At 39.4% G+C, this 26098-nt stretch overlaps 1 protein-coding gene across 4 annotated transcripts in view; it reads right to left on the minus strand.

The window, feature by feature from the left end:
- Positions 1-7121: 7121 nt before the first annotated feature.
- Positions 7122-26098, minus strand: part of Stx11 (syntaxin 11) — a 45748-nt gene continuing 26771 nt past the window's right edge. For all 4 annotated transcript variants that reach the window (XM_027938497.3, XM_071612951.1, XM_027938499.2 and 1 more), the window contains one exon: positions 7122-9043. In XM_027938497.3, coding sequence (XP_027794298.2) covers positions 8175-9043 — 869 coding nt within the window. In that variant the 3' untranslated portion in view covers positions 7122-8174. The remainder of the gene's footprint in view (positions 9044-26098) is intronic.

Below are 26098 nucleotides of genomic sequence, written 5' to 3' on the forward strand. Positions count from 1 at the left end.
GCCTAGTAAAGGAAGCACCCTAGCATGGTGAAGATGGGTTCATTGCTGGCCCTAGGAAGGCAACTGACATAGATTGTGCTGCCACAGAATTAGCAGCGTTGGAGTGCAGGTGTGGGTGGGGCTGTGCTCTGAAATCCATGCATTTCCACTGAGTACAGGTCTCCCAGCAATGATGGAGCAGCAGGGACACTTAGGCACCTGGGAGACAGTGGACACCTGTGATGATTGACCTTGATTCAAGGACTTACTGATGGCAGTCTAGAACTCTTCCACTTGACCTTTTCCCTCTGGTTTCTTTTGGGGCCTGTCCTGTGTGGGAGTTGGACACCACTTTTAGCCCAACCTGGATTCCCATTTCCCCCTCACAGGCATTGACCTTAATAAAATTTCTGCACCTTGACTCCCTCCTGGGGTCAGCTTCATAGAAGACTCTAACAGAGGGGCCACATCCAGAAAAATGGTGCAGGGGAAATAGCCAGCCAAAATAGCCAGAGATGAATAAAAAGAGAGTGTGCAATGAGATGTGTCAGGGTGAGGCTGAAAGCAGACAGGGATTGAATCCTGAAGGGATTCAATCCAGCCTCTCTAAGTTAGAGTTGGGATTTTATCCCAACAGCAATGGGCAGCCATCACAGAGTCTTAAGCAAATGACTGCACTATTCACAATAGCAAAAGGTAGAAGCAACCCAAATGTCCATCGACAGATGGATGAATGGGATAGATAAAACATGGTACGTATATATATATACATATAAATGATGGTTACTCAGTTTTAGAAAGGGAGGAAATTCGAATATGTACTACAACATGGATGAATCTCGAAGGTATTTTGCTAAGTGAAACAAGTTAGACACAAAAGAACAAATATTGTATGATTCCACTTCTATGAGGTAGCAGAGTAGTCAAACTCCCAAAGATAGAAAGAGGGATGGTAGCTGCTGCCAGTGGGTAAGGAGTTGCTGTTTAATGGTTCCAACTTATCATGGCTCAACTTCTGACTTTTTGACTTTACAATGGTGTGAGATTCATCTGCATTCAGCTGAAATCATACTTTAAATTTGAATCCTTACATGGGCTCATGATACAGGGCAGTGGCCATGAGCTGCACCTCCCATCCAACCACACAATCACTAGGGAAAAACAACCCAAACTCTATGGTGGGTTGGGTTGCTCAGCTATGATGCTTAGAGGTTATATGGATTGAATGCATTTTCCACTTAAGGTGTTTCAATTTATGATGAATTTATTGGGACAGAATCCCATCACACTTTGAAGTGCATCTGTGTAGAGTTTCAGTTTTGCAGGAGGAAAAGAGCTCTGGAGATTTGGCTGTTCAACAATATGAATGTACTGAACAATGGAACTGCCTACTTAAAAATATCTAAGATGATAAACTATGCTATGCACATTTTACCTCAATTTAAAACAACAACATTGGTGATGACAACAACAAAAAGACACCATGACCATAGTTTGATATGGAGAGTGGACTGCAGGGTCACAACTAGAGGCCAGGTGGAAGCTTCCTCGCAATTGTAATCAAAATAACGGAGGCGAGAGGAAGACTGTCTGACCTGGGTGAGTGGTAGTAGGAGGGAGAGTATGCATGGATTTTAGGAGAGAGAGGTAGGGGAGAAAGGAGGCTATAGCAGGTAGGCTGGTTTGGTCAGTGGAGTAAAAAGTTATCAGTGCTGCCATTTTCAAGGTAGGGTAACAGGAGAAGCAGGGGATAGGGGATGATGGTGGGGGTCTTTAGATTTAGATAGATTGTAGACAGACATGTAAGTATGTATAATTGTATATATATATATATAAATATATGTGTGTGTGTACATATATATATATATATATATATATAATATTGTATGCTCTTTTATTTTTTATTTACTTTATTTTTCATTGCTAAAAATCCAATTCATGGTCTTGCACACACTAGGAAACTATTCCATCTCTGAGATAACCTTTCAGCCTCACATACTCTGTTGTTTTTACTCACTGTTGAATATGCTAGGATATAGAGCAAGGGATATATCTCGAGAGTTGGCTGTAGGCCTGGTGTGGTGGTGAATGCCTGTAATCCCAGCAACTGTGGAGAGCAGTGATTTGAATCCTGGTCTGACTTCCTCGTGGCTGCATTTGCACTGGGAACTGCCTGTGCAAAAGTGCAGTCAAGATGGCCCAGTTGCTATGGTGGCACCAGCCAGAGGAAACTCTATGTAAAAGCTCAGAGTTATTAGTTGGGACCTTGAGTTTAGGTACCAACTCCCAGGGATAAAGAATTCTGAGCATAACAAGATGACTCTTATGTCTCCTCAGTCCTACGTCCTTCAGATTGCCTGCTTTGTTGAAACTTTCCCACAAATAACCTTTTGATGAAACCTACATAATATGTGCTGAGCTAGCTCTGACTCACTGCTTCTCCATCAGAGAGCAGTGTCTCACCTGGCCCCACCTTTTTCTCTCTATGTGTGTGTGTTTATCTTTTTTTCATCCCCCATCTTCCCTCATCTGGTATTTCCTTAATTAATGGCCACTGGCTGAGAGAGATAAGAGGGCCACAGGAAGGCAACTCAGGAGGCTGAGGCAGAAGGATTACAGGTTCGAGGCCAGGCTCAACTGAAAGAGACCCTAAACAACTTAGCAAGACCCTGTCTGAAAATAAAAAATAAAATTTATAAAGGAAGGAGGATGTGGCTCAAAAGTTAAGTGCTCCTGTGTTAAATCCTTTGTTTTAGTCAGCTTGTTTTTTTTTTTTTTCCCCTACTGTGACTAAAATACCTGACCAGAATAATTGTAGAAGAGAAAAAGCTTCTTAGGGGGCTCACGGTTTTAGAGGTCTCAGTCCATAGACAGCTAGCTCCATTCCACTGAGTTTAAGGTGAAGCTGAGCATCATGAGCATCATGGAGTCAACCGTTAACTTTGATTATAACTGGATGTTTCAAACTATCATACTGATTAAAAATGAATGGAGTACTTGATGTAGTTGGGGATACTTTGCATATTTCAACAGAAAGTAGAAATATGTTTGATGGTAGATAATAGAATGCTGAGATTTATTCTTCATAACAAGATCATCATTATTTTGTTGTGTGGTAAAGGGAAGCAGCTCACATGATAAACAGACAGCAGAGACTCCACTTGCCAAATACAAATATATACCCCAAAGCCACACCCCCAATTCCCCACCTCCTCCAGCTACACCCCACCTGCCTCCAGTTACCACCCAGTTAATCCCATTAGGGATTAATTCACTGATTAGTTTAAGGCTCTCCCATCCCAATTGTTTCTTCTCTGAACCCTCTCACATTGTCTCTCACATTGGCGACACCTCACATCCAAACCATAATATCTCTGGTAGAAAGAAAGGAAGGAAGGAAGAAATTATTTTGGAGGCTTAAAGTTTAAATAATGACAGAAAGTATATTGTATTCTTTAGAAAGACCATTAAGAATTTTCAAATGATAACGTTGGGGTCTTGATACTCATTTTTTTTTTCCAGGATGCTACTGGATTCAAAGCGTCCCTTATAGTCTCATTCAAAATATCAGTTCAGAACATCTTCTTTCTTACCAGTAAACACACAATTTTTACAAAAGCTTCTAGTGTATAAAGATACTTGGCAATTCTTTATAATGTGTTGGTAATAAAGACTCTCAGTATTTATATGATGGTAGAGTTTCATTCTAGATCCTATTCATTTTAAATTTCTGATAGCCCTTCTTTATTTAAAAAAATTGCAGTTGTAGATGGACATCATGCCTTTATTTTATTTATTTATTTTTATGTGAGGGTAAGGATTGAATTCAGTGCCTTGCGCATGCAGAACAAGTGCTCTGCCACTGAGCTATAGCCCCAGCCCCTAGCCCTTCCTTATAGATTGCAACTATTTTCAATTCTGCTCTCAAATGTAAGTCAACTGTTAACTTTGATTATAACTGGATGTTTCAAATTATCATACTGATTACAAATGAATGGAGTACCTGATGTAGTTGGGGATACTTTACATATTTCAACAGAAAGTAGAAATATGTTTGATGGTAGATAATAGATGCTGAGATTTATTCCTAATAACAAGACTATCATTATTTTATTATTTTAAAGATATGCACAGTATTCAGTAGTTTCTTGTCAAGATTTGAACTTTTTATGGTACAACTGGAAAATAGTTGTATATGACATTGAACTTACTCTTTTTAAGTGTAAAGGCATTGGGTTAAAAAAAAAAAGCACTATTCTCTTTCCATGTTGTTATCTTGAAAGGTCACAAAATTACTCCTATCATGTCACAGACCAAATATTTTTCAGTGATCCGTCATCTTACCCTGGACACCAATACATCTTAGGTGAGTCCCTTTCCCTCTCAGGACGTTTCTGGTGTTGTCATCTGCAATCCATGGCTTGGCCATGGCTGTAAGGTTTGGCATTTGGCTAATTGGAAGTAGTCACTACATATGTTAAAACACCTTTAGAAGATTTCCATTTTCTGCTATTTAAGATAGGTTGCTTTTTGTGATTGTTTCTTTCTTGTCCTACACTAAATGATGTTTGTGTTTGAAATTTGTAAAAACACTATAAGGTTTTTTCTCACCCAAAATCACCCTTCAGAATTCACCAAGTGAGCCTCACATGGTTGGGAAAGTCAACTCTGCAGCATCTCTTGGTGACCCTAAAGTACCTTTTCCAGAGGAAAAAACTGGCATATCACCTGCTGCCTGGGTTGGCAGTCAGAGCCTGGAGGATTGGGCAAGGGCTTGGGCGGGGACAACTGATGCCTTCTCCATGAGTCGTGATCCAGCCTCGACAACCCAGACCTCCATCGGGGACTCTCTGACTCACATCTTGGGAAAACATCAGGAGAAAGCACTTGGCCAAACTGAGCAGAATAGCTTCCTTCTGTTTACCTGCTTTCCGTGGAACATATTTCTTTTTCAAACATAAGAGTGCAAAGGAATTCAAATACCACTGTAAAATACCATCATTAAAAAGTTTTATCATTGTAGGGAAAAAAACTCTAATGTTCAAATAAGATAGGATCTTGGGTTATTTATTACATTTTATTAAAGACTGTTAACAGAAGAATAAGTTCTTTATTTTTTTTCTTCCAAACTTCATACCTATTTATTTACTTGGGTCACTAAGAGCTCTCTCTAAGAGAAAATTCTGTAACAATAATGAAACACAATGTTTAACATGTGCCAGGCACTGTTTTCCACACTTTTACATTTTTTGGTTATTTACTTCTCATAACAGCTCTGTTAAAGGCAGGTGCTATTATCCCCATTGTATCTATGAGGACACTGAGGCTTGAATAATGTGTTCAAGTCATACAGCTAGTATATGGCAGTCAGGCTTTAAACCTCAGCATGGGGTCCATAAGCTGTAATGCCATCATGCCACCCTCAGGTGGTTACTAACCAGGAGAAAGAAAAATCCGTCCCTTTCTATAGACGACAGTCTTCTCATTCTCTTGTTACAGTCAAGTGAAGTCTTAATTCTCCAAGTTCAAATGAAGAATTTTAAAAATACACAGAGCCCAAACACATTTACTTTTTTTCTATCAATAAATATTTATTGAATTAAACAAAATATTTATACATCACTTTTAACAATTTTCTTTTTCCAAAATACTCATTTTGATAGAAAAAAATATTGTCAAAGGTATTATTTTTAAGAAAAACTGAATATAGAAAATGGACAGCAAAAGATCAAAATGCATCTCCTGTCACTTGATTTTGTGACCACACAATACTATTTTGGGAGCACAAACATTGACACTGTATTCAGCAAATATATTTCTTTTTCTTTAAATGATCCAGTACATTTTTTAAAATGCCATCTTGATAACTCTATAACTTTTTTTTTACAAATGCCTATTTATAGACATTACTTGTGCCATTTAAAGACAAAATTAGTGAAACTATTTTTATGAAAATTGAAGCAATTGCTAGTATTGTTTTGTATTTCATTATCTACTAGGTTAGATTAATGAATACTTTGTCCTGTCTGGAGTAAACAACAACAACAGAAGTATATAGCAAATATTTAAAAATATAACTTAAACCCTTAGTAGTTCGAAAAGTCAATCTTCTCAGTTTACTGTAAGAATTAGGATAATTCGTATAAATACATGATTTACAAATTGTAATATACTCTAACATATTTACTTTTATGATGATTCTAAGCAAAAAAAATATTTTAGGGTTTATATATTTTTTTTATTTTGAGTTTTATTTATTTATTTATTTGCAGCACTGGGGATAGAACTCAGAGCCTCCCTCATGCTAGGTATATTAGGGTCCAAATGAGTCCAGTTTGTGAGCTGTCTTTTCTTGTGGGAAGAGGCTGGAGGTCTCCACTTATTTTATTTATTCTTATATAAATAAAATATATATATATATAATTTTTTTTTCCTACAGTGAAAACTACCACAATGGAACTGTATGAAGACTCTTTCCCTTGCTATAGGGAGGAGGGTATTAAGTCAAAGGGGAAACATATCCTTGGAGTTAGCTGGAAAGAAACTGAGAGAAATCTGAGAAAAGTCTGGTGGGACCCAGTTTCTACAATTGTCATATTTACACCATGAAATATGTTGTAGGTAGGGCTAGACTTACCTGGTCTTAAGCAGGTCAGGCAGTGAGCCTCAAAGAGTTCACATTCTACTCTTTCAAAAAAAATCTCGTCTTCTGGAGGGCCTGAGAAATATGACTGCTGATTAAAATTGCTTCTGTATTAAATAAGGGGAAAAAGAGTTAAGAGTTGACTCAGAAGAAACACTAGAAGCATGGTAAATGAAACCAAATCTTAAAACCTGATGACTTTGCTAAGTTGTTATAACTCAGGAGAGAAAGCAAGACACCTGTAGCTAAATTCTTTGAGTTTATCATTTTCCCCCCTGTGCTCAGAGATCCATCTAGATTGTGTAGCCTCAAGTAGCCTAGTGGGGGAGAAAATTAGTAATAATTGAAAAAGTAAGCCGAGATTTAAATGGTCAAGATACAAATGTTTAAAATGGATATTTATAATATGTTTTAAAGTTTACTTGAAAAACAGAATTATTTCATTTTAAATTACTCCATCTTAATGTACAAAAGGAATGGTCTACCATTAAAACAAAAGTACTATTTCCAAGAACATAATTTTATTGTCTCTGGTTCCATATGTTTTCAGCCTTTAACACCTGTCTTTACTAACATAACCAATACAGAGTTTTTCAAAATATAATTTGGATCCAAATTGGACTACGAAGAAGCAGATTGGAGGGAGATAAACTCAAAACAAGCAAACTAATACCAACAGCCAGGAAAAGTGTTTTTCTTAATATTTATATACATATTTACAAAGTAAAGATAAAGCCAATTGGTCATTATGTACACGTTAGTGAATATTAGTATTTTACATTTACATACATTTGTGTATATGCAATCAAGTAAAAAAGTAAATTTTAAATAAATCTTATCTGTGAAAATACATAAAATATGACTGATATATACTTCTATTTGAGTGCTTCTTCAATATTCAGTGCTTAAAATTATTTGGAAAATAATCACAAAATCTATTGTGGTAGAAGGTATTAAAAGAGAAAGTTATGGGATAGAAAGCGTTCCATGTGGGTTTTATTGATAGGGGAGGTGAGGAGAAAGGTCTACCTCTAGGCCCAAATCACATATCATAAATCAGATGACTCGGAAATGCAGAAAGCCCATTTTTTCCCCAAGATCAATTTCACCAGAAATTGGACAGAACCAACACTTTCAGGACAAGACAAACGAATTTAAGTTTTGATGATGAGTTCATACTGTGAGTGAATGTAAAATCGACCTTCTCCTTGAGCTTCAACAGGAAGCGTGCTTTGGACGTCAACCCTATGGTCAGGTCCAACGTCAGTTCCTTAACCTTTGGTGGGAGAGGAAAGATGCAGTGTCATTTAATAATGCAGTGTCACACAACTTGCCCTGCACAACTTCACTAGGAATTTGTCTTCACCGAAAAAACCTTGGAAGGTATCAGCTATCTCCTTCCGCAAGAGCTGGGTTCCAATTCTTGAGCCTCTCGTTTCTTCTTTTCTAAGGATTTGGGAGCCTCTCAGCTCAGTGCAGAGGACCTGGCCACTGAAGGTCCTTTCCAGGGTGGCTCGGGCTAGGGATGGGTGGTGGAGGTGTGGGCCAACTGCTAGTTGAGGCACGGGCAGCAGCAGCAGCAGATGGTCCAGCAGGGGACCTTCCTCTGGTACTGCAGGGTCTTCCGCACCTGCGCCTTGGCCTCGCCCGTGTAGTCCAGAGTCTTCTGCACATTGAGCTCGATGACATTCAGCGTGTCCGCCTGCTCCTCCACCAACACTGCCATCTGCAAGAAGAGCTCATGCACGTCCCGGATGCGGTTCTCCAGTCGCAGCAGCTCACGGTGGCGGCTTTCGATCTCGTTGAGGGCGGCTCGCGCGCCCTTCACATCGGCCAGCAGGTTCTCGGAGAACACGTCCCACTTGCCCTGCTCAAACATGTCCTCGATCTGGTCGCCCGAGACGTCTTTGCCCATGATCTCCAGCTGTCGCTGGATGCGGATCTTGCAGTTTTCGCGTTGCTTCATCTCCGCCTGGTTGTACTCGTGCATGGCCTGCTGGAAGGTGCGGGTGAGCGCGCTGTACTGCGACTGCAAGATGCGCGCCACCGCAGAGTGCGCCCCGTTCTGGGCCTCGGAGGCCTGGCTCAGCTCCTTCATGGCGCGCAGCTTGCGGTGGATGCTCTCGCCCCGAGTCTTGATGGCCTTGGCAATGGAGTTGGTATCGCGCTTGATGCTGCTGAGACGCCGCATGGACGTGAGGAAGCGGACGTTCTGCTTTCCCAGCCGCTTCACGTCGGCCATCAGCAGCTGGTTTTCATCCTGAATGTCCTGGATGTCTCGGTACAAGGACTCCAGGATGTGGTCAGTCTCAAACACGAAGTCCTCATGGGGCAAGTCGAACTCATCATCCCCATCTGGGAACTGCTGGTCATAACTCTTGGACAACTCCAGAAGTTCTGCTAGCCGGTCCTTCATGTTGCCTGCAAAAAGAGATGCACAGGTTAAATTCCTCTAGCGACAGTCAAACATTTGCATTCAGGGGACTTGAAGCTTAAAGAAAAGTTCTGATCAGTGCTCCTAATTCAATGCACCGAAGAAGCTAGATGTTCTCTAGCATTTTGCTCACAATTAAAAAAAAATATGACTCAAAGGCATGAACAGTTGCGTTTTTACAGCGTATAGGCTTCTGCAGTTCAATATCACAGGACAGCAGAATTCAATCAGCAATTGAAAATTTTAGATTGCTTTGGGAAACAATCTTGCCTTCCAATCATTGCAATCAAAACAGATACAGAAAAAAATATGAAAAGTCTTGTAAACATAGGAATTTTTCCCCCTCCTTTTTTTCTTCCTTTCCTCCTTTCCATCCTTCCCTCTTCCTTCCGCCTGCTCACTCTCTCTTTCTCTTTCTTTCCATTTTACCCCCAGAGCCACTAGCATGCTATGCAAGCACTCTGCCACTGAGCTACACCCAAGCCCCACTGGGACTTTTGAATAAGAACAATTTATAAGGTATTGGGACCAACACTAAATGTTCCTAATTTTGTGTTAGCATTAGTGAGCATTCCTTCCTGTACAGAATAACTCTTAAAGTAGTTTTCGTATAAATCACAGCTTAAATTTTTTCCTCTTAAAATATTGTGAAAATAAAACATTCTTGAAGTAAAACAACAAAAATATAAACAGATTAAATCTAATAAGAAAGTACAGTACAAAATTTGGAAATATATGCCAGGTGTGGGCTGGGGATATATAGCTTAGTTGGTCGAGTGCTTGCCTCACATGCACAAGACCCTGGGTTCAAAGCCAGGTGTAATGGCCTACACCATAGTCCCAGCATCTGGTAAAGCTGAGGTGGGATTAATGAGTTTAAGCTCAGCCTGGCCAACATAGGCACACATGGTATAAAACAAAAATTGACATTTCCCTAATACCATTCTCTAATTCCCTAATGGTAAACATCATTAACAAAACTGTTTTTTTAAAAAAACTTCTTATATGGAAACTTCAATCATACATAGCCTTACAGCAATAATATAACCACTCTCATTTATACATCATGCAGCAATATTTGCCCACTTTTAATGGTTTTTTTGAAACAAGTTGGCAGCTCAGGCAGAATTTTTGATAATTTCCCTGCTTATCAAGGCAAAAATGATGTTCTCTATATGCATATTTTTCTAGTGAAGTGACAAACTTTTATTTTTAGTACCATGCATATAAGCCAAAGTAGGAGATATTTTGCCCTCATACATGAGACTTCATGGCTAAAGAGATTCTCTTGCTATATAATTTGCAGAAAAAAGTGGGAAAGTAGTAGTGCTTAATGGCTGTAAAATCTATCAGCAATTTTGATCTCAAATTAAAAGCTTCTTTCAAGCTGAGGTAATCAATTTTATATAGCACCATTAATGGAATGCTGACAAGCTGGATTTAGTGGTAAATGGAAACTCGTGACATATTAACCACAGCCTCCATCTACCATGATCATTATTTACATAAATTAAGCAGAAGCATTATTCTATGGTAGTGATTTTAAAGGTAATACATTTTCCTGCTTAAAATGTCATTTCTGCTATCTGGTGACTAAAATCAATACCAGACCATCTCAACAAAGGGGAGAGCAACTCCCATTTCAGTCTGATTGAGAGGGGAAAAAAACCCAGCCTGGGCCAAAACTATGCCTTATTTTGGCCTGAATGTCTTGATATTAAAATATTTTCTCACTTGGAACAAAAACATCTTTTCTCTTCCTAGATTTTTTATTGTTGCATTATAATTATACACAAAGATGGGATTTGTTGTTACATATTCATACATGCACATAATATAGTCTGGCCAATATCATTCCCCAGCACTTCCTCTCCCCTCTCCATCTCCCCCAGACCCCAGGTTCCTTTCCTCTACTGATTTCCTTTTGATCTTCACAAGATCCCTGCCCTGTACCTTTCTTTTCTTTTTTCCTCTCTAGCTTCCACATGAGAGAAAACAGGACCCTTGACTTTTTGAATTTGGCTTATTTTGCTTAAAATAATGGTCTCCAGTTCCATCCATTTTCCTGCAAATGAAAATTTCATTTTTCTTTATGACTGAATAAAACTCCATTATATGTGTATACACATATATGTATATATACACATATGTGTGTGTTATGTGTGTGTGTGTGTATCAAATTTTCTTTATACTTGGAACAAAATTTAAGCAAATCAGAATTTAGAGGGAAATTATAATATTAGGCAGATAGTAGGTTAGTTTACTTAACCCATTAAAATTATTTTTTAAATTTGTTTTTGTTTTTTTCTAAACATTTTTTTAGTTGTAGGTGGATACAATACCTACCTACCTTTTTCTTTCTTTTTATGTGGTGCTGAGGATCAAACCCATTGCTTCATATATGCGAGGCAAGCACTATGCCACTGAGCCACAATCCCAGCCCTAAATTTATTTTTAATTGACACATTACATAATGGCTTAATCAATCTAAGCACATGTATCTCCTTAAATAGCATTTCTTTAAGGTGAAAGCTTTCAAAATCATTTCTTCTAGTTTTTTTAAACATAGAGTACGTATTTTTTTAAAACTAACAACAACAAAAAGCCCTAAAATACCAAGCACTTGTGCAAACACAATGAAAAGACATCTCATTTTAGGAAGAAATGTAAATGACAGAGATCATACAAGTAGCTGATACAGACTGGGTGCTTACTGTGTGCCTGGTACTTTCTGGGTACTTTTCATGTGATACCCTCCTCAGTCTTCATACAGACTATGAAGTAGGTCATAGTTAGTATCAGAAGATTCAGGAATTAATCCCAGGTCACCAGTAAATGAATAGTCAGACTCCAGGATAGTTCCACCTCACCACTATACATAAAAGTATCTTTGTAATGGTTAATTTGAATTGGCAACCTGATTGGATTAAGAGATGCTGATGGTTAAGAGGCTTCTGGGGGTGTCATAAGGCTGTATCTAGGAATGATTGGCATGTGGGATAGTAAACTGAAGTGGAGACCCTCCCTAAGCATGGACAGCACCATCTGATAGGATGGTGGCTTGGATGGAATAAAAAAATGGAAGAACAAGGAAGCACAGCAGATGCTAGCTCAATTCTTCTTGAAGGGGTTCTTGATTGCTGCTGCAATTGTCTGAGGATATCAGACTCTTGCTTCCTCACTTTTCCAAAGTGGACTCTGCCAGTGATTCTTGAGGGAGCTTCCAGAAGCCTTCAGTCTTCAACTAGGGTAGCACTCTTGATCTCTCTTGTTTGGGGGCTTCAGCCTCTTGGATTGTGCAGCTACTGGTTCTACCAGCTCTCTAGCCTGTAGGTAGCCATTGTGGACGATCCAGCTTCTGGTCACCTAAGTCAACCCAATAAGCCTCTTTTTATAATCATATTTCCTGTTGATTCTGTTCCTCTAGAGAACCCTGACTGATATAATCTTTAACAAATGTATAAAAGTGCATTCATAAAGAATTTCACTATTAAACAGGAAATACAACTTAAATAGTTGAGAGACTTTTTCTTTTTTCCCCACCAAATTAGCAGGAACTTTTAAAATAAAAAAAATATATATTTTAAATGGGTAAGGATTCTGAGAACTCTCAAAAGCTTGCTGACAGGAAGGTAAATTGATAGAAACTTCCCAGAGGATGGCTTAGCGATATGTACTGAAAGCTTTGAAAGTGTGCATTTGTTTTGACCTATGTGCAATGCACTCCAAGGTTATATGCAAAGAAGTTTGATGCTCATAACTATAAACATTTTTATCACCACATTGTTTTTACAAAAATTAAAAAATGGGCTGGTAATATAGCTCAGTTGGTAGAGTGCTTGTCTTGCGTACACAAGGCCCTGGGTTTGATCCCAAGCACCAAAAAGCACCAAAAAAAAAAAAAAAAAAGAAATTAAAATGATTCAATGCATAATAATGAGACTGCTAAATGAACTGCAGAGTTTAGAAGGCTAGCTATAATGACATGGAAAGCATAAATACTCTCTTAGGTAGAAAAAGAAAGTAATCAGAAGAGAATGTGGAGAACTCCCACATATGTATTCTGAAATAAAGGGTTAAATAATACACATCAAAATGTTAATTGCAATTTTCTTTGGGTCACAAAATTCTAAAAGAGATTTTAATTATTTCCTTGTGCTTTTTCATATTTTCAAAACTTTTATGTCCATGAAGATTTCATAATTAGGGATAATCCCATAGAAAACCAGAAGTTCTATTTGTTTTAAAGTTGAATCCTTAACTCCTTCATTAAGGTGTACACATTACAATCGGGTTCACACCTATGGTATCTGGAAAAGAACATTGCCTAGCTAGCATGGAGTTGATCTGTATGTATCTGGTAAATTAGCATCCAATGCAGTCTACTACTCAACAGATGGAAGGAATGAAATTTTGACAAACAAGATAAGAATGGATGACAGATGGCTTCCTGGCATCCTGGCCAAGGCTTACAAGGCACCACAATGGAAGGTAATGGGTGGTGACAGGGCAGTGCTACACACCAGGACAGTAGGGATCTGTCTGTAGCTATCCTACTGGTCTAGCCAGGTCCTGTGCATTCTGCTGCTCTTCTAAATCCATGAAAAAACTAAGTGGGGAAATCATCTCATTCACATTATAAAGAGCAAAGTACAGTTCAAATCATACAGGAAGTATTCTTGGAAGATGTTCAAGGGCAGTCAATCATTCCTTCTTGGGATCTAACAACCACGCCACTTTTAAGTCCTCAATCAGGTAAAGCTTAGGTTCATCTGAAGGCCCAAGTCCATGACTATAAGGAGAGAGAAAGGAAGGGCCAGGGGATATGGAGATCCTCTAGGCAAGTGCAGGCCAGGAAGAGGCCTTCCTGTTGCCTTCCCCTGCAACCTGGCCCAGCTCAACCAGCCCCAAGGGAGTGGGTCTCTCTCACACACAGAAGGTCTCCTGCTTGCCAGGGAGTGAACAAAAGGAAAGCTACTAAAAGCCACCTGACATTTCTGAAAATCTCTCCCAAAAGGTTAGAAATATATACCTTGCTAAACTTACATCCAAATATAGAAGTGGACACAAAAAGAATATCAAAACAATGGTCATATCCAGCAGCTTGATTTTGTCCTGAGATACTAAAAAGAGAATTATGGTAAATGACAAAGAAAACCCAAACGAATCCATTGGCCTGCATGTCTCATGTGATAAAAGATGATACAATAGACTTTGGTAAACTGTTTTCATAAAGTTGCTAAAACAAGTCCTGTTTTGATTCACATGGAGGTGAAGAATACAAAAGAGAATTTAGAGCCAACTGCTAAATCTGTTTGTGCTTTCCAGTATTCTTCTTAAGGAACTCATATAAGCTGTCTTGAAAACTAGATCCAATAGGAAGGAAGACAAAATTACTTAAGCCTCCTTTCTTTGAGCAATAAAATTTTATGTAAGAGAAAACAAAGGAACAAAGGTACAATGGTAGCTAAGTGGCTTTCAGAGCTTCAAACACATCAGATGCCTGTGCCACCAGCCCTTCTGATCCAGTAGGTCTGGAATGATCCTCAGGTGATTCTAATGCGCACGTGAGCCATTCCACAGATACCCACTGTGGCAGACTTTAATCCTAAATGTCACGCATTTATGAAGAACTTTAATAGTCCCCAGGCCAGGGGCCATCTTAATGAATAGAGAATTGATAGGAAAGCAAAGGGGCAGAACTACTGTCCTTTCTCTCCTGTGAAATGCCAGTGGCTTTCATAAGCACTGTCTCCTGGCTCCTTGGGATGGACAGAGGGTGGATTACAAATCAAGGTCAATTGAGAGCTCACCTTCAATCTAGTGAGTCATGAAGACAATCTGAAGACCCAAAGGGAGAGTAACCAAGAATGTTAAAGAGAGTTTATTCCAACCCCTTTTTATGTACCAGTGATGGAACCCAGGGGTACTTAACCTCTGAGCCAGATCTCCAATGCTTTTTTATATTTTATTTAGAGACAGGATCTCACTGAGTTGCTTAGGGTCTCATTAAGTTGCTGAGGCTGGCTTTGAACTCATGATACTCGTGTCCCAGCCTCCCGAGCTGCTGGGATTACAGGTGTGCACCACCACGCCCAGCCCAACCTCTTTGTTTTTGAGTGAAAATTTGTAATTATTGCAGATGATGACCAAAGGGAACTATGAACAAAATTGAAGGTTGGGCTTTGCTATCACTCATTATGGTGTCTGAATAAGTTCTCTACCTGCATCACAGTGAACAATGATGGATGACAAACCCCATTAGCTAAATATACTGACCTAGGATCTTGGGTTCTAGATTCTGCCAGGAAGAATCTACTGTGCTTGGCACATAAAATCTTGACATTTTCTTGGGTTTTTTTGGGGGGTGGGGCAGTGCTAGGGATGAAACCCAGGGCTTCATGCATGCTAGGCAAACTCTCTACCACTGAGCTAAAATTCCAACTCTGTTGTGACATCTTCTTTCACATCAGGAAGAAAAGATTCAGAAAGCAAGTGTCTACATACCTTTGAAGATCAATGAATGGGGGTGATAACTACAAAATAACAAATACCCAGGATGCCACAAAGACCTACTGTGGAAGCCACTGTTCCCAATTTATCCCTAAGCAAACCACTTACAAACACTATGTACAGTCATATTTCTGATCATAAAAGAGACACTTTGTGCCTACTTACTCTAGAGGAACAAGAAAAAAAATTGCTCAGTGCTGGGGTTATAGCTCTGCAAGCCATCATTTACCCTACCAGAGGCCCTGGGTTTGATCTCAGTATTGCCAAAACCAAATGAACCAAAAGCAGAACAAGACAAAACAAAAATGGGGAGTGGGAGGGGAGAGAATAGGGGGGAGAGAGAGAGAGAGAGAGAGAGAGAGAGAGAGAGAGAGAGAGGAAGAAGAAGGAGGAGAAGGAGACTGTTCATATATCGTTACATGGTAAAATGTGTCCTTTTATTCCATACCCACCCCTATTCATGTGTAGAAGACCTAAGACTGGTACCTCATATGTGATTGAGGCCCAATTCAGTATGACTATGTCCTCATAAGAAGAGAAAATTTGGACAGATGTGCACACACAGAGAGGAAGGACCATGTGAAGACAGAGAGGAAAATGACTATTTGTAAGCCATGGAGAGAGACCTCAGAAGAAATCAACCCTGCCAGAAACTTGATCTTGAATTTCCAGCCTCCTGAACTATGAGAAAATAAATTTCATTTTTTAAGCACCCAGTCTGTAGTGCTTTGTTATGGCAGCCCTAGTGTTAGAGTCTGGATGTGAGGTGTCCCCTAAAATCTCACTTGTGAGACAATGCAAGAAGGTTCAGAGGAGAAGTGATTGGGTGGTGGTGGTGGTGGTGGTGGTGGTTGTGAGAGTCTTAACCCAATCAGTAAATTAATCCTCTAATAGAGATTAACAGTGGTAACTGAAGTGGTAGGGTGTGGCTGGAGGAGGTGGGAAGTGGGGCGTGGCTTGGGGTATATATTTGGGTCTGGTGAGTGGCCTCTGTCTGCTTTCTGATCATCATGTGAGCTGCTTCCCTCTGCTGCACTCCCCCACCATGACGTTCTGCCTCACCTCCAGGCCCAAGGAATGGAGCCTGCTGTCTGTGGATGGAGACCTCTGAAAACATGAGCCTTCAAATAAATCTTTCCTCTACACTTGTTCTGGTCGGGTCCTTTAGTCACAGCAGTGAAAAAGCTGACTAAAACACCTAATAAACTAATACACACATTAAGTAAAATTTACCTAATATCAAGAAACAAACGTTTTCCCCGTTCCACAGCAATTTGTTCAAGTATTTTATAAGAGTGAGAAACCTCAGATATGAGGATATACAATGCAAAGCACAGCAAGGCACAAATCAAATTATGTGAGGTTTGTTTCAGAGATCAATTTGTAGAATACAGGAAGTAAAAACAAACAAATGAACAAACCCCCCTCCAAAGCATGTAGAGTCCTTTCTTTCTGTATTTATGATAAAGAAATATTTTACATTTTATTTTGCTTTAAGTTCCGAAAGTTTAGGATTCTAGTTTTAACAGGAGTTAAAGTGCACATTTAGACACACATATCCACACGTGTGTATTCTTTGCATATGGTATTGAGCAATGTATGAAGCAGAAAAGGTCTTGCCCCAAAGATGTATTCTCCATTGAGCATCTCCCAACACTGTTCATGTTCTGATTTTCAGATTCCATGATAAGTGTCTCATAGGTCCTTATTTTATACCAATTTTTAGGTATTGTTAAAAGAGAGTGATGATTACAAATCAGAAGGTCCACCACTGACCCTAGGGGCCTCTGCAGACCTTTGTGTGTAAGGCCAGATAGTATTCCTGTGAAAATGACAAGAATACCCCTTTTTCTAGGTGGCTGAACCCCGGATCAGGGCATTTGCCTGGGAAGCTGAACATGGTATGAATCACCAGCCTTTCCCTCCTTGAAGAGATCACAACCTGTGTGGGTCTTTGTGGTCATTCTGTGTAACATTTCTCAATCACCTGGTCCAGTCCCTCCTGCCCAACCATCCCACCACAGTGTCTGGTAGGGAATGGGAAACTCCATAGGTACCATGTCACAGTAACTTAGCAATTACTTTTCATCGCACACCACAGTGACAGCCTTAAAGGACAATGAGTGCATTTTCCCCAGCAGGCTGATTCAGATCCATATGTAATAATTTCATTCAACTGAGTAAAATTCAGTATTTTGCCCTATCCCTTAATTAAAAAAAAAAAAAAAGGTCAGGTCTAACAGACAAAAATTGTCCTTTGATCTTCTAAAATTATAAACTAAAAAAAAAAAAAAAAGAGCTCCTAAAAAGTCTTATTTTCTTGCTGCTCTAAAGTTAATTAAAAAAAAAATCCTGTGTTGGATCATAAAGTTCACTGGGCAAGAACATTTTATGTTGGTGAGAATGTGGGGAAAAGGCACACTCATACATTGTTGATGGGACTTCAAAGTGGTGTAACTACTCTGAAAAGCAGTATGGAGATTCCTCAGAAAACTTGGAATGGAACCACCATTTGACCCAGCTATCCCACTCTTTGGTTTATACCCAAAGGACTTCAAATCAGTATACTACAGTGACGCAGCCACATCAATGTTTCTAGCAGCTCATTCACAATAGCCAAGTTCTGGAACCAACCTAGGTGCCCTTCAATAGATGAATAAAGAATAGAATATTACTCAACCATAAAGAAGAATAACTTTATGACTTTTGCTGGTAAATAGATCAATGTGGAGACTATCATGCTAAGTGAAATAAACCAATTCCAAAAAAAACAAAGATCGAATGTTCTCTCTGATATGCGTATGCTACACATAACAAGGAGCGGGATTAACAAGGAGTGGATTAGATAAAAGAAAAGGAAGGGAAGTGGGGGATGGGAATGGGAAAGACAGTGGAATAAATGGACGTAACTTTCCTATGTTCATATATGAGTACACTACAGTGAAACTCCACATCATGTACAACCACAAGAATGGAATCCTAATTAGAATGAGTTATACTCCTTGTATATATGTCAGAATACACTCTATGGTCATGCAGATCTAAAAAGAACAAATAAAAAAAAGAACACATTTGATATTTTCTTAGGATTCAAATTCAAGCACAATTTGAGAGTTTAAAGTGTTAATTGAAATGCATTATGTTTATAAAAGAACTAGAAGAAATAATAAATGTCTCTTTTTAACTCTTTACTCTGAAGCAACAACCAAGAAAGAATTCTTCAAAGCAATCTCCGCCTCTGCTCACTTGATGCTCCCTATGTCCCTACCTCTGAGTTCCCAGAATCAGAAGTGTCTGCCAATGAGTGAGCAGAAGTCAGCAGTATATTATGCAGAGTCAATAAACAGCCATCGAGCAACCAGGCTTTCACTTCTAGCCATATGCTTTCAGACACACTTTATAGAAATGCATCTTACATCAAAGCAGCTACCCAGTATAGATTTATAATTTTGCTTTATAGCTAATGTTGCAAGAAACTGTAAAGTGCAAAACAGTGATAAGCATCGTGCAGATAGTAACTCATTTAATCCTATGAAGTATTAGCATCATCCCCAGTTTATAGGTGAGGAAACTTGAAGCCTAAAGGGTGCAATAAACAATTTTCCTAAAGTCACACAGTTCATAAATGTGGAGCTGAGTTATGAATTCTAAAAGCCTGACTCAAGAGTCCATCCACAATCCACAAAACCACGCTAGCTTATTTTTCCTGAGACATCTAAAAGGTTTCCAAAATCTCTAATCTTAAGGGAACTTGTTCCCTGAGGTTTTATATTTGGAACAATTAGCAGCATCTAATAACCTAATCCAGATTATCACATCAAAACACTTTCGACATCAGAATCACTACTTTCTTCTCTGCCCTAATTTCTTCATATGGGAGTTTCCTCAACTTTGCCACATTTCAGTTGTTGGGGCCCTCAATCAGGCAATATGTCCCCACAACTTTCCAAAACGCACAAAATAATTCTGAAATAAGAAAGGACAAACACTTGGAGATTGAAGTTTTCAAGTTAAGTGCACAGAAGTGATAGAGTAAGTGAGACACTAAAGAGAGGAGGTCAAGGCTCAGACAACCTGTATAAGTTTTTCCACTTTTACATTAGTATTTGCAAACAAAAAGAGTTGTATCTTCCATCTGCTTTGGCTTTGGCCCTGGAAATTGAGGCAAAGTATTGGTTGGAAAATAAAGAGATCTATGTAGAAAAAGCAATGGTGGGAACACACTTAGATTCCTGTTTGAAAATTGTATACCTTTTTAACTCATGCCATGGTATTTCATAACTATTCTACAGAGTATCTCTTAAAAGAAGAATTCAAAGGAGATTTCAGAATCATCAATGATCTGTAATACTAGGTAAGGGAAATTTTACATTCCTTTTTCTATTCCCCTTCCTCTCAAAGTCTTTGAGCCATTAATCTAATCTTGTTATTAAGATTCATCTAATTGGGGCTGGGGATGTGGCTCAAGCGGTAGCATACTCGGCTGGCATGCATGTGGCCCAGGTTCGATCCTCAGCACCACATACAAACAAAGATGTTGTGTCCGCCGAAAACTAAAAAATAAATATTAAAATTCTCTCTCTCTCTCTCCCCCCCCCCGCTCTCTTTTAAAAAAAGATTCATCTAATTAATCTAGCTAATGTATTCCATTCATTCCACCTAAATTCTCCAAAAATAAAAAAATACTATTTTTGGCTGATAATTTTTACATGAGATTTTTCAACATCATCAATGCATGAGGTTTTTTCTTAGAAAGTGATTTACAATCCCTGAAGTTTCCTCCTTCAAATCTCAAATCTCATACACTTCATTGCTTCCTTAAAGAGTGGACACAATTTATTGATAACTCTAATGTCATTATTAACATCTTTGAACTGTGGGGTGATGCAGTTTTGTTTGCTTTCAAATGTTTCCCTCTCCCTAGAATTAAAATGTCCACCACTGCCTCAGTTATCTACATATACGACCACTGAGAGTCTTCTCCTTCCCCTTATAGATTGTGGCAGGTGAACATATTAGACCAAGCATTTAATAATGATGAATTAGGACTGGACCAGCATACCTTCAAGAATCAAGCTGCTACCTAAAGCAAGGAAGGAAAAACACTGATTGACACACTGAATGTCCACTATGAACCAGTCACAGGGAGAGGACAATTGATATTCAATCCATCAACAATTTTCATGATAACCCTGTAAGGAGGATAACATCATTTTTAATGTACTATATCTGGGTCCCAGGAAGTTAAGTTCTTTATCTGGTTCACTCAGTAAGAAAGGAAGAAGCCTGGGATTTAAGCTCACATATCTCCAGGTCCTGCGTTCATGTCCTTGCTACCTGCACTGCAGCTGTGTGAAGATAGAGGGTGTGCTGTGTCAGTCACATTCTTCCCATGACTCTCCCTCTCTCTCTCTCTCTCTCTCTCTCTCTCTCTCTCTCTCTCTCTCTCTCTCTCTCTCTCTCCACATCTTTTTGCCAAGAGCCATGGAGTCACTTATCTCCAGGATGGATCTGGGAGAAACAGCCCCTGTTAGCCCAGCCTCTTCTTTCTCTTGGAAGGGGCTACCACACACCTGTGTTCCCCTCTGCTCTGCTCCTGGTAAGGGTGAGAGAAGTCATCTCTGGCCAGAGCTTCTAGGGGAGGGTAAGTCCATGGAATTCTGAGTTCAGGATCTAAAGCACATTTTCAGACAAAAGCCACATCTGCCAGCCTGTCTCTCTCAGTAGCAAAGGTGGCATCTTGGCCTCCAACCGCTTTCTTCCTTCTCATTGCTCAACTGGAATGGAAATGGGGCAGGTGAGGGTGGCTACTTAATAAATAGTGTTCTCTCCTCAATCAACCCAATAACCAAGCTGAATAAAATCAAAGAAGGTCAAAGCATAAAAAGACGATTATGATTATCTTGCACTGCGCCTTGATTTGAAAATGTGGAAAGAGAAGGTTGTTGCATTTAAGCAATCTACAAAAAAATGATGGAAAAAGATTATTAGTGAAAATAGTCTAGACTTTTCATTAATCTTAAATTAAGTAGGGGAATAATGGAATAGCATTTCCATTTGTAGCAATAAAATTTGAATATGGATGAAACATTTCATGAGGATGGCACATACTGGGATTTCAATAAATGACAATTATTATACTCAGGTAGTATACAAACCAGGAAGGCATCAGATTATTTTACTATGTCCATCTATTTACTTATGTGATGACCATAGATTTATATCCTACTTCCTTGAGCTGGTTCCCCAGTGCCCTGTTCTTCCTCTCAACCCCATCTGTACACACTTTTTGTGAAATCTTTCAAAAAGGAAAAGAAGGCAAGAAAAGGACTTAGTACGCAATCTTTGCTGCTCCTCTGATGAAGGGGTGAAGATCTTTTTTCAACTTCCTGAATTTGAGGGTGGCCACAAGAGTGGGATTTGCTTTGGTCACTCATGTTTGTAAATGTAAACAGAGGTTTGCAAAGCACTTATGTTAAAAGGTTGCTACTAATACAACTCTAAGAAGAAGCCTGGGCTAACCTTCAGGAAGATGCGGCCAAGCTGTGTCCGTGATCCAAGCTGAGCACAGCCCCAAGCATGTCCACCAAATGACTGAGTGTGCATAAGTGAAGGAGAGACCAGTATAGTGCCAATCACAGCACTGTGAGAGAGAATAAAACATATTTTTGGTTTGTTTTGGTACCAGGGATTGAACCACTGAGCCACATGCTCAGCTCTGTTTATGTTTTATTTTGAGACAGGGTCTTGCTCAGTTGCTTAAAGTCCTCACTAAATTGCTGAGGCTGGCTTTGAACTTGTGATCCTCCTGTCCTAGCCTCCTGACCACTGGGATTACAGGTGTGCACCACCACAAAACATTGTTTTTTAAGGCACCAAGATACATAGCAGTTTCTTATGTGGCAAAAGCTAACCAATACAGAAACTGGTACTTAGAAGTGGCATCTAAAATATCTAAGACATTCAACATTGGCTTTGGACCCTGACTACTGGTGAAATGTGCTAAGGTAACTGTCAGCAAAAACTGGGAAGATGGCATGCACACTGTTAGAGGAGACTGGGAAAGAGGTGAGGAGATACTAGAGCAGCCAGGGCAAAGGTAGTTGATGCTATGGTTGAGCAAAACAACTGGACATGTGGTCACCTATGGCAGTGTGTAAAAATTGAAAATGCACAGTGAATTTTGATCAAGCTGCATGGATTTCCAGACTATTGAAAATGCTAATTGAGTGCTTCTAGCTACATTTAAGGTTCTGCAAGAGAGAGATGAGCTAAAAACTGAATTGTCTAGTTCATAAGCATTAGAGAAAATTGAAAGGAGCCAGACTTCTAAGATCGTAAAATAAAGCCATTTTAACTCTCCAGTCTCTTGAGCAGGAAGAAAAGATTCTCAAAATAAGAATGGGCCTCAGGGTGAAACCTTTGTTAAATTTAACATAGACCATTGCAGTGAGACAAAAGGGGTTCTAAGACTCTTGAAAAAGTTGGGGACCTTCTTTTCAAAGGGCCTCTGGGTCCCCAAATTTTTATGAGCAGGAACTAATCTGAGGAAGCTATGTGGAAACAACAATAAGCCATCTCTCCTGGGAGAGGAAGAGTGTCTCAGAGGGCAGAGTCAAGAGCCATAGAGAACCTGAATCAGTGAGCTGCTTCTGAGGAGCCCAGCAGGATCCTCATCCAGGAGCCTCGTAGGCCAAGGGGTGGGGCCCTGGCAGCACCTGCACATAACTGCTGTGGACCAGCTGTTGCATCCTATCCCTGTTTAGTTGTGTGCTTTCTCAAACAGAGTGTCTATTTTGGTTATCCTTTGCTCTATTCCTCCTTAAGTTCTGGGTGGGTATGGGGGATACAGCCTACCTTTTTAGTGTACCATCTCAGAATCAAGAAGCTCTGCATCTGAAGAGCCAGGTAAGAGGAGGTCTGTCCATATCTGGATCTTATGCAGTCCCAAGACAAATAACCCTCTGCATCTAGAGGCTAATACCATAATCACATGAGATTGTGGAAATTTTAGGATTGGAATGAGCATTTTTTTTCTTTCAGGAAAAGTGTGAGTAATTTTTGCCAAAGGCAGAATACACTTGACAAAATACAAGATCACAAATTCTTAGCAATACATCAGCCCCCCACTTATCTGTGGGAAATGCATTCTAAGTTGTTTTGCAGATGATAAAACTAGAGAGTGTAGCAAACCCTTTATATACTCTATCTTTCCTACGTGTACATACATATGATGAGATTTAATTTATAAATGATACACAGGAAGAGATTAACCATAGCAACTAATAATGAAATAGAATAACTGTAACAAAATTGGGTAATAATAAGTTATTTAAAACTAATGAATTATTTATTTCTGGAATATTCCATTTGATATTTTTAATAGACCACACCTGATTACAAGTACTGAAATCATTGAAAGAAAAACTGCAGGTAAGGGAGGACTTCAATACCTCTCATCAAAACAAAAAACAAAAAAACAGTGTTAGTTCCTCTGTTTTTTGAATCTGGATTTGGCCACAAGACTTGCTTCAACCAAGAAGACAGGAGAACTCATACATGATGCAAACAGTTGCTTAAACAGTACAAGCACGTTGGGGCTGGCCCCTCTGACCACAGGGAGTACTGGAAGGAAGTTCAAGTGAGGTTCCTGGAGGATGAAGACCACATGGAGAGAGAGGCCAGCCCCCAGCTGGCCCCTACCACAGCACTATGACTAAGCCCAATTGAGGCCAGAACCCAGAGCCTGCTATCTGCCAGATTCTACTGCAGATGCCTTATGTGGATCAACTCAGGATAAATAATGAATTGTTATTTGGGGGTGATTTGTTATGCTAAAAAAGCTAATGGATGCATCTTCTTTGGGTTTCTCTATAAGATTTGGTTTGCTCTATAAGATTTCTCTATAAGGTTGCTCTATAAGATACATTCCTGCATGGAAATGGAAGGAGACCCTCAGAGGTATACAAAAGTACATACAAGAGGAAGTGAGGGGAAGGGGAAAAATAATACAAGGGGGACAAACGAATGTCAGTAAAGGGGGCAGAGAGAGAAGAGGGGAGGGGAGGGGAGGGGAGGGGAGGGGAGGGGGGATAGTAGAGGATAGGAAAGACAGCAGAATACAACAGACACTAGTATGGCAATATGTAAATCAATGGATGTGTAACTGATGTGATTCTGCAATCTGTATATGGGGTAAAAATGGGAGCTCATAACCCACTTGAATCAAATTGTGAAATATGATATATCAAGAACTATGTAATGTTTTGAACAGCCAACAATAAAAAATAAAAAAAAAATAAAAAAAAAGATACATTCCTTAAAGACAAATTAAGAAGCTGATATGAATCATTAGGAAAAAAACCTTAATTTTTGGAAAGTAAATTCTCATGCATTTAAAACAAAAGTTTATTGCTACAATTTAAACAAACAAACATAAGCAGCAAGTGCCAAATAATTGTCCTGATGGTGCATGTTACCTACCTGCTGATCATGGTCTAAATTATATATCTGATTTAAATTCAGTATGCATTTATGATATTCTATTCCTATTTATGCAAAAGTTAAAATGAAGCATATACTCTTTTTTAAAGCACATGTTTCTTAAATGTCTGAGGACAGCCCTTCCTTTCCTTTGGAGGATTGTGTTCAATCATGATGAACAGCTAAATAATGATGATCCCACACACAAGCATCCTCCACAAAAAGCCTCTGAGAGATTGTTTGATGCACAGTATGTTACAAAAGATCCTTGAGCTGTGGGGTCAGGATAGCACACAGATACCTGGTGGTTTTAACCTTAGCCAAGGTTCAGTCTGATAAGAGGTTTTGAGAACTCGACGAGCCAGCTTTGAAAAGGAGGTGGGTAGGTTCAAGTGTATCACAAGACTGTTGCTAGATCACCCAAATATAAAGAGTAGAGGACAGGCACAGTGTGACTTTCTGATAAAGTGTCTCTACTGCCATTAAAAACTGGGCCACAGAAGTTTCTTGCCATCACACCATAAAGAACAGAAATTAGTGGATGTGAGCTAGCTGGATGAGGAATGTCATGGGTTGATTAGGGCCTCGTTCACCCTTCAGAATGTTACAGGGAATCAGGACACTTGTTTTTAGAGCTGTGGGATCTACTTAGAATTCTAAGTCTACTCAGAAGCAGAAGGGAGTGGCCACAGATGTAGCCTAGGGAGGCATACAGAGCCATATTCAGCCCCACCCTGCCATTGTTGGGCCTCACCTAGGTTTCTTGGCTGATTTCAGGGATCCCACAGTTAGAGGGAAATTTCTAACAGAAAGGTGTGATTCTTAGTAAATTAGTGCTTTTCAAGCCTGGGCTTATGCCACCTTTCTTTGTAAACCATCTTCTCTAAACCTGGTCTTTTCTGTGTACCTGTAGCTGTTCCTGGCAGACAATAACCCCTCTGTATATGCTACCCAGTCTCATCTACTCATATGATTTTAATCCACTCAACTAATGTAGTTCCAATAGCCACCTGCATAAATACTGCATTTTTTAATTAAATAACTTC

Source organism: Marmota flaviventris, chromosome 6 (assembly GCF_047511675.1).
Source record: "Marmota flaviventris isolate mMarFla1 chromosome 6, mMarFla1.hap1, whole genome shotgun sequence".
NCBI lineage: Eukaryota > Metazoa > Chordata > Mammalia > Rodentia > Sciuridae > Marmota > Marmota flaviventris.